The sequence below is a fragment of the Caretta caretta genome, chromosome 7 (genome assembly GCF_965140235.1).
Source record: "Caretta caretta isolate rCarCar2 chromosome 7, rCarCar1.hap1, whole genome shotgun sequence".
NCBI classification, from domain to species: Eukaryota; Metazoa; Chordata; order Testudines; family Cheloniidae; genus Caretta; species Caretta caretta.
Genome location: NC_134212.1, coordinates 95302733 through 95315451, shown reverse-complemented (window position 1 = coordinate 95315451; position 12719 = coordinate 95302733). Strand labels below are relative to the sequence as shown.

General features: G+C 39.2%; 1 protein-coding gene across 2 annotated transcripts in view; it reads left to right on the top strand.

The window, feature by feature from the left end:
* LOC125640242 (uncharacterized) overlaps positions 1 to 11532 on the top strand; it is a 32516-nt gene extending 20984 nt beyond the window's left edge. For both annotated transcript variants that reach the window (XM_048858570.2, XM_048858568.2), the window contains 7 exons: positions 1276 to 1336; positions 1441 to 1487; positions 1930 to 2005; positions 5535 to 5636; positions 6556 to 7476; positions 8330 to 8440; positions 10774 to 11532. In XM_048858570.2, coding sequence (XP_048714527.1) covers positions 1276 to 1336; positions 1441 to 1487; positions 1930 to 2005; positions 5535 to 5636; positions 6556 to 7476; positions 8330 to 8440; positions 10774 to 11089 — 1634 coding nt within the window. In that variant the 3' untranslated portion in view covers positions 11090 to 11532. The remainder of the gene's footprint in view (positions 1 to 1275; positions 1337 to 1440; positions 1488 to 1929; positions 2006 to 5534; positions 5637 to 6555; positions 7477 to 8329; positions 8441 to 10773) is intronic.
* Positions 11533 to 12719: the final 1187 nt, after the last annotated feature.

The following is a 12719-nucleotide window of genomic DNA, read 5'->3' as shown; positions in this document are numbered from 1 at the left end:
GGAGTTTACATAGTGTTTGTGCAGAGCTGTTGCACAGTTCTCCCCAGGCTGGTGTGACAGCTCTATGCATGGAAGAACTCTGCACACATCCTGCTACAACCTACATGTGTATCTCTTTTTATCTTTCCCTTAGTACTGCAGGCTCTTGCACAACTCCGTTCAGCATCTTTTGGAACAAATCTTTACTGGCAGCTGAGAGTCATTCAGCTGTGTGCCTGACTCAGGAGACTGCTCTGTTGAGCCCCTCCTGGTTTCTTACTGTGATAGCTCTGTAATGGTTTGTGTCAGAAAATTTCCATTGCCAAAGTTGCTCTACCTCATTGCACTGCTCTGCCTCAGATAAGATGTATGCTTCTGTTGTGGATAGCCAGTTTGCAGGTGGACGTAAATCTCATATACCAGAGCCCAAATTTGAAGTGTTGGAAAAGAACGATATTCTGAGATGGTTCTTTCTTATCCCTTTAGTTAATGTTCTGGCTCCTTGGTTGCTGTTTTTGGCTTATGAACTGAAGTGTAGGGAGTTTCTGTCCTGCATAATCTAATGATTTAGATGTGACAAAGGCATTCATTTAGGGGCCCTTTGGGTCGGAGTGTTTTGTTCTGAATGTTGGTCAGAACCCCAACTTCCTAGTTTGCAGCTGGATCAAGAGACACAGCTTTCTCCAAAGTTTGACTAGAGATGGCAATACAAAGCAAGAAGCTAAATGCACTGCCTCCGCAATACCTCAGGCATCTGCCATCCCAGGAGTAATGGGCCAAATTTAGACTCGTGTACTTGGATCCCTCTGGTAGTGCATTTCATTACCAGTAGGCTGCCAGGCTGACTTCAGTGTTTTTGCTTTTGGAAGGGTTCAGGAGAATCTGTAAGTGAACTCCTTGTGAAAGTAAGTTTGGTGGCTGTTTAAACTTGCCCTCAAAGTCAGTCATGTTTTGTTCTAGTCACTTTATTCAGTTTCGTTATCACAGTGTGGTTGATGGTTATCTAGTCAGGCAGCTTTTCTTATCACCAGTTTTCCCTTTCTTTTTTCTGTGCCCTGCCTGGACTAGTTTAGGTTGGGAAGTGGGAAGCATTGAGTTAACTGCTGCTACAAATCCAGCAGGAAGAACATAAATTCTGGCTATATATCCTGATGTGTACAGGCTTAATAGTAATAATTTTTCAAACAGCAAACATGCTCACTGAAACTGTTTTAGTGTAAACAATAAATGGCTTCTGTTTTGCACTCATTATTTTTTGGTATTTTCATTTTTTCACACTTTTTTCCTTTGTAATAGATAAACTCATTGGAGTTCATTGTACCAATGGAATTAATAGAACTGGCTACCTTATGTGTAGGCAAGTATTACATGAAAATTCAGATAATTTTTTTAATTAGAATAGTATGTTTATATCAGTGATAATATATACCTTTATAATAATTCAGCCATGTTTTTTGTCAGATACCTTATTGATGTTGAAGGTTGGGATCCAGAGACAGCAATTCAAGGTATTTCGTAGAACTTGAACAGAACATGAGGCTCTGTGTCTACAGTGGTTCTGTGACAGCTACCTCATACTTAACTCCTGCACAGGTTCCCACAGATTAATCCATCTTCCTGCTGCTTCCATGCCTGGCAGTATTTGAGCACCATCAGATCTGAACCACATCAAGAGGACAGTTCCCTCCCTCCAACCCCATTATAGGTTTTGAAGGTTTCTGTGTATTGGTGCAATCATAGTAACAACTGCAATAGTTACAGTTGGAAAACAGTTTACTGCAAAAATGACAGTCTGCTGCAATTTAAAACTGAGTCACAGGAATCAATAGTGAACTTACTTCAGGTTCACTGTGCCACGGTTTACATGGAGCCCTGACTGACCACATTATATGGAGTTGTGTTCCAAGCATGTTTAACTGCACACGCTAATCTTTTTACAATTTTCTTCAGCTTTTGGTGATGCTAGAGGTCATCGTATGGACGGTCTTGTATACCTAACAGATCTCAGAACTCAGCCAATGAGAAGGTAGGCAAAGGCTTTTAATTACATAATTGAAGTTGTCAAATGCAGTTCCTTGCATTGTCAATGCTTGGGTCATATTTAAAATGTTGCCTCTTGTCCTATTACACAATCAGTGCTTATCTTTGAAGACTTCTGTTATGAATGGTATGAAGTGTAATTTTCCCCTTAGGTTTATCTTATAAATGTACATCATGCAAAGGGTTCTCTTTTAAAGTTGATTTTTCTTATTAAATTCTTCTGTTGTTGTGTCCTACTTCCTTAGGTGCATTCAGCAGAGTTATAAATGGGAAGGAGCAGCTGGCAAAAAATTATTGGTGAGGGGCCCCTTAACTCTGGAATTCACTCTCTCCTCTGAGCCTGCCAGAGTCTGGATCTGTTAACTTTTCCGGATATGCTGTCTAGGGAATTGCCATTCCAGAGCAGACCTGTGGTCTATCTAGCCTGCTCTCTTGTTTCTATCAGTGGCCAGTACCAGGTATTTCAGTGGAAGATGCAACAGACCCTGCAGCAGACTGGGCCCGGAAGGGAAGATTCTTCCTAGCCCGTCTGTCAGTAGCAGACTTATGCCTTGAAGCAAGAGGATTTATATTCCTTATTTTAAACAAATCCAATCTAATGTAACTGTAGATGTCATTCTAATCCATCTGTTCTCCAAAAACTCTTTTGCCTTTTTGATATCATTGTAGCAGTGAAGTTGTAAGCTCTCTTGGTTTTTTAATTATATTTTTTGGCCTTTCAGTTTCACTGAATGTCCCTTGTTCCTGTATTATGAGAATGTAAATAGGGAAACTTTTCTGTACTAAAAAGAAAAGGAGTACTTGTGGCACCTTGTAGACTAACAAATTTATTTGAGCATAAGCTTTCGTGAGCTACAGCTCACTTCATCGGATGCATTCAGTGGAAAATACAGTGGGGAGATTTATATACACAGAGAACATGAAACAATGGGTGTTACCATACACACTGTAATGAGAGTGATCAGGTAAGGTGAGCTATTACTAGCAGGAGGGGAACCTTTCGTAGTGATAATCAAGGTGGGCCATTTCCACCAATTGACAAGAACGTCTGAGGAACAGTGGGGGGGTGGGGAAATAAACATGGGGAAATAGTTTTACTTTGTGTAATGACCCATCCACTCCCAGTCTCTAGTCAAGCCTAAGTTAATTGTATCCAGTTTGCAAATTAATTCCACTTCAGCAGTCTCTCATTGGAGTCTGTTTTTGAAGTTTTTCTATTGAAGTATTGCCACTTTTAGGTCTGTAATCGAGTGACCAGAGAGATTGAAGTGTTCTCCGACTGGTTTTTGAATGTTATAATTCTTGACATCTGATTTGGGTCCATTTATTCTTTTACGTAGAGACTGTCCAGTTTGGCCAATGTACATGGCAGAGGGGCATTGCTGGCACATGATGGCATATATCATATTGATAGATGTGCAGGTGAACGAGCCTCTGATATTGTGGCTGATGTGATTAGGCCCTATGATGGTGTCACCTGAATAGATACGTGGACACAGTTGGCAACAGGCTTTGTTGCAAGGATAGGATCCTGGGTTAGTGGTTCTGTTGTGTGGTTGCTGGTGAGTATTTGCTTCAGGTTGTGGGGCTGTCTGTAAGCAAGGTCTGGCCTGTCTCCCAATATCTGTGAGGGTGATGGGTCGTCCTTCAGGATAGGTTGTGGATCCTTGATGCGTTGGAGAGGTTTTAGTTGGGGGCTGAAGGTGATGGCTAGTGACGTACTGTTATTTTCTTTGTTGGGCCTGTCCTGTAGTAGGTAACTTCTGGGGACTCTTCTGGCTCTGTCAGTCTGTTTCTTCACTTCAGCAGGTGGGTATTGTAGTTCTAAGAACGCTTGATAGAGATCTTGTAGGTGTTTGTCTCTGTCTGAGGAGTTGGAGCAAATGTGGTTGTATTGTAGAGCTTGACTGTAGACAATGGATCGTGTGGTGTGGTCTTGATGAAAGCTGGAGGCATGTAGGTACGCATAGCAGTCAGTAGGTTTCTGGTATAGGGTGGTGTTTATGTGACCATCGCTTATTAGCACCATAGCATCCAGGAAGTGGATCTATTGTGTGGACTGATCCAGGCTGAGTTTGATGGTGGGATGGAAATTGTAGAAATCATGGTGGCATTCCTCAAGGGCTTCTTTTCCATGGGTCCAGACGATGAAGATGTCATCAATGTAGCGCAAGTAGAGTAGGGGCATTAGGGGATGAGAGCTGAGGAAGCGTTGTTCTAAGTCAGCCATAAAAATGTTGGCATACTGTGTGGCCATGCGGGTACCCATGGCAGTGCCGCTGATTTGAAGGTATACATTATCCCCAAATGTGAAATAGTTATGGGTGAGGACAAAGTTCAGCCACCAGATTTGCCATGACATTATCGAGGATACTGTTCCTGACGGCTTGTAGTCCATCTTTGTGTGGAATGTTGGTGTAGAGGGCTTCTACATCCATAGTGGCCAGGATGGTGTTTTCAGGAAGATCACCAATGGATTGTAGTTTCCTCAGGAAGTCAGTGGTGTCTCAAAGATAGCTAGGAGTGTTGGTAGTGTAGGGCCTGAGGAGGGAGTCCACATAGCCAGACAATCCTGCTGTCAGGGTGCCAATGCCTGAGATGATGGCGCGTCCAGGATTTCCAGGTTTATGGATCTTGGGTAGCAGATAGAATACCCCTGGTCTGGGTTCCAGGGATGTGTCTGTGCGGATTTGTTCTTGTGCTTTTTGAGGGAGTTTCTTGAGCGAATGGTGTAGTTTCTTTTGGTAACCCTCAGTGGGATCAGAGGATAGTGGCTTGTATCATGTTTCAGAGTAACAGCCGTGTTAGTCTGTATTCGCAAAAAGAAAAGGAGTACTTGTGGCACCTTAGAGACTAACCAATTTATTTGAGCATGAGCTTTCGTGAGCTACAGCTCACTTCATCGGATGCATACCGTGGAAACTGCAGCAGACTTAATATACACACAGAGAATATGAAACAATACCTGGGGGAGGAGGTATTGTTTCATATTCTCTGTGTGTATATTAAGTCTGCTGCAGTTTCCACGATATGCATCCGATGAAGTGAGCTGTAGCTCACGAAAGCTCATGCTCAAATAAATTGGTTAGTCTCTAAGGTGCCACAAGTACTCCTTTTCTTTTGGCTTGTATCATGTATACTTTCATATGAGAAGGGGTGATGTAGTTGAGGGACAATTTTGCAAATAACCATGGGGCTTTGTCCCAACGGTCAACGAGTCATATTGTATGTCAGTGAAGTATAAAGTATTTTCTTTGCCTTTTTCTATCAGCCTCCTCAGAAAAAAATAAACTGAAATTCTCCCAAATGTACACATAGTCCTGTCTTGAGCGCAGGGGACTGGACTAGATGACCTCTTGAGGTCCCTTCCAGTCCTACACTTTTATGATTCCCTAGCTTTCCAGCACTCCCATAATGCCAGTTTATTTCCACAACTGGAAAAAAATGTACATACTTTCTTTCAACAGTATTTTTAATAAAGGAAATTTTACATTAAATGCTTTTATTTTCCCTAGTAATCTTGGAATGGATGTATGGGATCCTGATGAAGATATTATACCCCCGCCAAATGTAATGGAAGGACCTGTAGATAGGTTCCCAAATGAAGATTTTCCTGGGTAATTGGCAAAAATATTACATTTTTAAAAAGTGTACTGTGAAAGATAACTATTGGAATAGTTACATTGGTGTTCTGTTCTATTTTCAGTACTAGTAATTCAGTATACCTATTTTAAATTAAATTAAGGTTGTGATAAAAAGATAAAGCAAGAGAATACTAGGACAGGATCTCTTCCGTTACAAGTACTTTGGATTCACTGGGGCAATTTTTATGTGGTAAAAGTTTTTATCCTTTGGTTTTGGAAGAGACATGTATTGTATCTCCTGTTCCTCGATAACATTCTAGTACAGTAGTTTGTGTATGAATTTTCTTGTTAGTTTTCTATGGGGTTATTTTGGGTTTGCTTGTCTCTGAAAAAAGTGATATGGAATTATAGTGGTTTTCACAGTCTTGACCAGTGGTTCTCAAATTTTTGTATTGTGACCCCCTTTCACACAGCAGGCCTCTGAGTGTGACCCCTCCCTTATAAATTAAAACCACTTTTTTTTTCCATTTAACACTATTACAAATGCTGGAGACAAAACAGGGTTTGGGAATGGAGGCTGGCAGCTCGTGACCTCCCATGTAATAACCTTGCAGCCCCCTGAGGGGTCACGACCCCCAGTTTGAGAACCCCGGTCTTGACAATAGAATGTGTTTTATAATATAATTAGAAAGACAAGGTGGTTGAGGTGAAGTAATATCTTTTTATTGGGTCAACTTCTGTTGGTGAAAGAGACAAGGTTATAGAATACATATAATATATACTATAATTAGATAGTTTAGACTGTTAATATTTTAGTACCTTTATATTTGAGTGATAATGTCTTCTCAGTCCTGAATAGTTTAAAAAATGCTACTTTGTTTGGATGGCTAACTTGAAATATTTATAACATAAATGCAAATAAGCTGTTTAAAAATACTAATTTTCTTCACAGGCCGGGGAAAAGATTAAGAATTTATGACGATGACCACTCTCACAATGATTTACAAGGACAGATACAGTTGAGAGATTTTGATTTCATTAACAAGGGACCGGGACAAAGACGAAGACCATTTCATGACCACCAATCTCAGGATGATTTACAAGCGCCAATGCAAATGAGAGATTGGGACTACAACAGGGGACCCGGACAAAGGCGAAGACCTTTTCCTGACCACCAGTTTTATGATGACTATCAAGAAGACATGCAGCTGAAGGATCTAGATTTCAGTAACAAGGGGCCTGGACAAAGACTGAGACCTTTTCATGGCCACCAGTTTCATGATGACTTACAGGGAGACGTGCAGTCAAGAGACTTTGAGTATGTTAATAGAGGCCGTGGACAAAGGCAGAGACCCTTTCCTGATCAGCCATCTCACAGTGACTTACAGGATGACATGCAGCTGAAAGATTTTGACTTTGTTAACAGAGGCCGTGGGCAGAGGCGAAGGCTTTTCCATGATCACCAATCTCATGATGAATTTCAGGCACAGATGCAGTTGAAGGATTTAGATTTCATCAACAAGGGGCCTGGGCAAAGGCTGAGACCTTTTCACGACTACCAAACGCATGATGACTTACAACCACAGATGCAGTTGGGAGATTTTGAATTTGTTAACAAGGGCCGTGGGCATAGGTTGAGACCTTTTCATGACCATCAGCCTCACAATGACTTACAAACAGAGATGCAATTGAAAGATTTTGATAATAGGGGTCCTGGACAAAGGCGCAGACCTTTTCATGACAATCAAGGTTATGATGACTTGCAGGAACAGACACAGTTGAAAGATTTTGATTTTGTTAATAAGGGGCATGGACAAAGACTGCAACCTTTTCATGACCATGACGACTTGCCACGTGAATGGTGTTCAGACAGGTGAAGTATTGTTTTGCTGTTACAGCAGATTTAGGGAGTAGCAAGTGTTGTTCCTCAGTATATTATTATATGACATTTTTGGGATAACGAGCAATTAGGTTTTTTTCCTCCTTTTACTCATGTAATGGTTTGCAGAATCAGGCCCTGAGGTTGGGAAACTGATCTCCAGAGTATTTCTGTACTTTCTTAAATTAGAGAGTGGAATTAGTATTAAAGCACATTTCCAGTAACTCCTCAGAATCACCTTGAGACAAAATGCTGCATCTCACTTCATTTTATACTGAAGAGGTTTGCATCTGAAAATCAGTCCTCAGGACTGAAGGTAATGTTAATCCCTTTAACCAAGTTGAGGTAATCAGCAAAGGAGTGAGGAAGTGTTGGATTTCAGTTGCTTATTTCATAAGTAATGTCTACTAGCAAACCTCTCATTTAAGAACTGTAAATCCTTGAAAACTCTCTAAAACAAATATGCACCTTGTTAATACAGCTGTTGGGTTCAAAAGTAAAACCTTTGACATAAAATTTGCAGCAATATTCTTTATACTTTTTATATTTATTTAAAAATTTATTTAAGTATTTGGGAGTGCTATAATTTAAAAGACTTATTTCTGTCCTTCACTTTTGTTTTACACAATTTAAATGATCAGGGATATTAGATCATTCTTCTGAGACTTTATAATTTTGATATTGCTAAAATAATATTATACTCTCACTTATATAACTAAGACATTCCTTTCATGCTAACTAATTTTGGTTACTTTTTTAAAAAAAATCTAAAAGAACTTTCACTAGAATTACTGAATTATTTTACACACTTGTCTTTCTTAACATGTACTTTCTTTGTTTCTTTAAGAAATCGGTCATTTTCCTCCCATGAAAATTTACCAGAACCTCACTTTTCTTCTTCTCCTTCACGTCACAGAGATTACGGATCTGATAATGATGATTTCAGTAGAAGTTACAGGTAAATATCAGCATTCATATATTGCATATCAATCTACGTACTCGTCTACACATCCCTTTGCCACCATGACCATAGAAATTTAAATTGGATGTGCAGTTGTCAAACTAGATATTTGTTCTCGCTAAACTGCAATATAAGCAATTTATAATGGAAATGTATTATGAAATTCGTACATGTGTATAATTATATCTGATAATGGAGGAGTTATTATAATATACAGTGCTTGTTACCGGAATTTTAGATACCAGAGACAGTAAAGTTGCACATGGGTCTGAAAATCAGGATTTTGAAATACGTACTCTGGCTATCACTGGGAAATCCTTATCTGGTAGCATGGTTTTCACAAATCATTCCATTGTAAAGGAACAAAAGCTTATATGTGGTCTTATGCCATATGTCTGGTTTTTTTTTTATTACAGGCATCAAATTAATTGGCAAAAAACAAAATCCTGAGTTTAATGTGCAACAAAATAAATTGGTTAGTCTCTAAGGTGCCACAAGTACTCCTTTTCTTTTTGCAAATACAGACTAACACGGCTGTTACTCTGAAACCTATGTTTTTCATAACACTGATGCTCATTAATGCAATCATATTTTTAACTAGAAATTATTTAACACTCCCTACATGGTGAACTCATTCTTAAAGCAAAGTAAAAACTTGGGATATATTCTTCTTCAAAGTTCTTCCATGCTGCTGTCATATAGCGCACAGCTCAAATCATCGGCACTGAGGGCCCAATCCAAACACCAGAAAAATCAGTAGGAGTCTTTCCATTGACTTTCTGTGAGTTGGACCAGACCATGAAAGCTATTTAGAAACTGATAGAAGACTTTTTTTCATTTGTGTACGTGATTTGAATGTGTGATATTGAGACCAAAAAGTCCCAAACTTGCAAACTAGCTAGTTAGAAACAGAGAACACCTGCATTCCAAGGACCAGTTAGGACATGACTGACCTAAACAATCCAAATCTTGTGAATCTGGTTTCATAGTCCCTCATAATTCTCAGTTCTAATTCTCTAACTAACATTAACACCAGTTGATGAAATTATTCACTTGCGTTAAGTATTTTACAGGATTAGAACCAAAATTCTCAAAATCTGCAGGTGATACTGAACCTGAAAATGAGCAAAATTATGAGAGACAGTGAAACCAGATACAAAAATATTTGGATTGATTAAATCAGTGGTTCCTAAATGTGGTTGTTGGAGTGCTGGCCATCCTCTTTGTTTCTAGTTGCTACATTGCATTAAATGCTGCAAAAGTTACACTGAATTCATATTACTTTTCCATGTGAACAATTGGGATGATGTAATCATGAATAGGACAGGGGGTGGTGTTCTATGTGAATATGAGGGAGGTGTTTCACAAGGCAGTTTCTCTATTTAAAAATGTAGTCCATGCTATGACACAGTTTGAGAACCTCTGATGTAGGTAATTGGATAAGAGGTGGCAAATGTAGTACAAAGAAGGTAAATATGAAATACTATAACTTACCCTGGGAGCCAAGATATGGTATATATGCTAAATTCATAGATTCCAAGGCCAAAAGGGAGTATTGTGATCATCTAGTTTGATGCCCTTGCAGGCAATAGAATGCCCCCAAAATAATTCCTAGACCGTATCTTTTAGAAAAACACCCAATTTTGATTTAAACGTTGTCAGTGATAGAAAATCCATCACAACCCTTGGTAAATTGTTCCAGTGGTTATTTATTCTCACCATTACAAATTTTTTGTGACCAGAGAGATAGAATACAAAGCAATGTTTGTGTGTGTACACACCCTTATAATATATGCCATATGGTACTTATTAGATCCTAAGTCAACATATCATAGGAACAATATTATTGTAATAGAGAACATGCAGTACAGTGCTACTATTATGTATTCCAAAGGAAAGATAAAGTGGATGTTGATTTTTTTCCCCACATTATTTAGGGGCTTAAAACTAGAAACATGATCCAAAATTGAAGGAACTATTAATAAATAGGGAACTCCTGGTAGAACTACCTTACAGAAAGGGTAGTCAACTTAATTCAAAAGAAGGCAAATATTACAAATACGAATAAGTTAACACAGGTAAATTTGTCTCTAAGAACGAAGAAGGGTATTGAGGAGAGTAATGAAGTTGCAATGTAGTATTAAGATGAAGCATTAAAAGGCAAGAATTTGGAGCTAGATGACTTTTTCCATTTCCAGTGTACTAAAGGGTAAATTACTTACCTATAATTTCTTTTCAGAGGTACACCATTTTAGAATTTAATGCCAATTATCATTATTGAAATATTGTATATCTAAGAATTGTACAGTTAATATTTGGTTTTATTATAGTAATCGGCCTAGCTGTCCTGAAGATAATAGGAGAACACGTCCTTCAGATGAATTTAACAGAGGGGGGAAAAACAGATTTGCGCCATATTCTTCACGCACAATGCATCTGTCCTCATCCATACACCAGGAAGATGATTCAACTGATTATGAAAGGAAACCTTTTCAAGGTGAATTTACAAGAGATATGGAGCAAGGCAAAAGATTACCCATTGTAACAGTTGATTACAATTATGGTTTGCCATTAGATTACAGACCTGAAGAGGAGGAGAGAACACATTATGATTTACCTCCAAGAGAGCGCTACAACTGGAACTGAATAAAAAGAAAGCATTTGCTCTGATTAAACCTGTATTTACCCATTTTACTTTGTATGTGGACCAAGGTTTTTTTTTTACGAATTAGAAAATTCAAGTTTCAATGTTAAGAGAACTTGTCTCTACTGTAAGACTAGTTTCTACTGACGTGTGGTTCTTTACATTTATGAAATAGTGTGTGTTAAGTATATTTGGAGACAAATCCTCAATACATGGGAAATTAAAATAGTCCTTGTTTCTAGTGAAATTGGAATCCTATATCCTAAAGTAAACAGCTGACAGTGGTTGTGTTTTTGTTTAACTTTCTTTAAATGCAAATAATTTCAGGATGCAAAACTTGTAATAAAACCTAAAAATCTGCATCATAAACTAGACTAGCATTTGAAATGATAGAAAACTTACTATGAAAATTAATAAAGCGGAAAGTAATGTCAACTTGATTGAATTATTTGGTGATATCCTGGATTTCTTAATGTTAACCTATTTTTTTAGTAGTGGCATATATCTCCTATTAATTTTAGTAGGCATTTCTCATGCATAAGCGTACAATGATTTGGGCATGACTTATGTATATGATGGGCTCATTTGGCCACAGTTTGGGCTTTTTCCTCTCCTCTTTCTCCCACTGTTGAATTCAGTCTACTCTGCTGGACAGCTGCAGCACTGCATTCTAACTCCAGTGTTCTGTACCTCCATCCAAAAGAGCAGGCCTAGGATCACTGTTCTTTACACCACAAAGCTTTACGTGTGAGAATTTTCTCTCATGAATTGCTGACAACTTCAGATTAATTGGATTTTCAGTAATAACTTGTTGACCTTGCTCTTAGGCAGCCTGAGGATCCTGAACTGAATCTGCATTCCTTCCTGCTCCCACAGACAATGCATTTGTCAGTCCAGTGCCAGATGCATATCATCATTATCTTCCACTAGCTTCTGCCAGCAATGTAGCAGAGTGATCTCGCCCATATCACCAGAATCCCTGTTCCAGCTGACCAGGTCCCTTGGGGTGGAGGTGTGTGTGCACACTTTTACACGTCAGTCCAGTCTATCTCCAATCTCCAATTCTACTACACTTTCCACTGGCTTTCCTCAGCAACACAGCAGAGCAGTAGCTAGAATCTACAGGTAAAGGTAACCCTAGGTTCATCCATGTGTGCGCCAGAGCAGCCTACTCTGGATCACCATCTCATTTGGTCTGCTGGCAGCTCTCCAGAGAGTAATGCAGCAGAGTGTGACTGATTAACCCCCGTTAATCAGCCTTCCAGTTCTGGTAAATATTCAGTGCCTATAATCCTGCAGTTAAAAGCTAGTATAAAGAGAGAAAAGTGGTTTACAGGTGGAATAGCTGTAAACCCACTGCATCAGCACTTATATACACACCATGCAGTTTAGTCCAAAGGAAGGTTCTCAAACAGCAGTGCTCTTGCCCAGCACTTCCAGGTCAACATTTTTTTAAAAATAAGATCTTCCTAAATCCATAGCGAGGTACCTAAACAAGTGTTCAGATTTTCAAAAGTGCTAAGCATCTAGCACAGGGGTGGGCAAACTTTTTGGCCAGAGGGCCACATGGGGGTTCCGAAACTATGGAGGGCCAGGTAGGGAAGGCTGTGCCTCCCCAAACAGCCTGGCCCT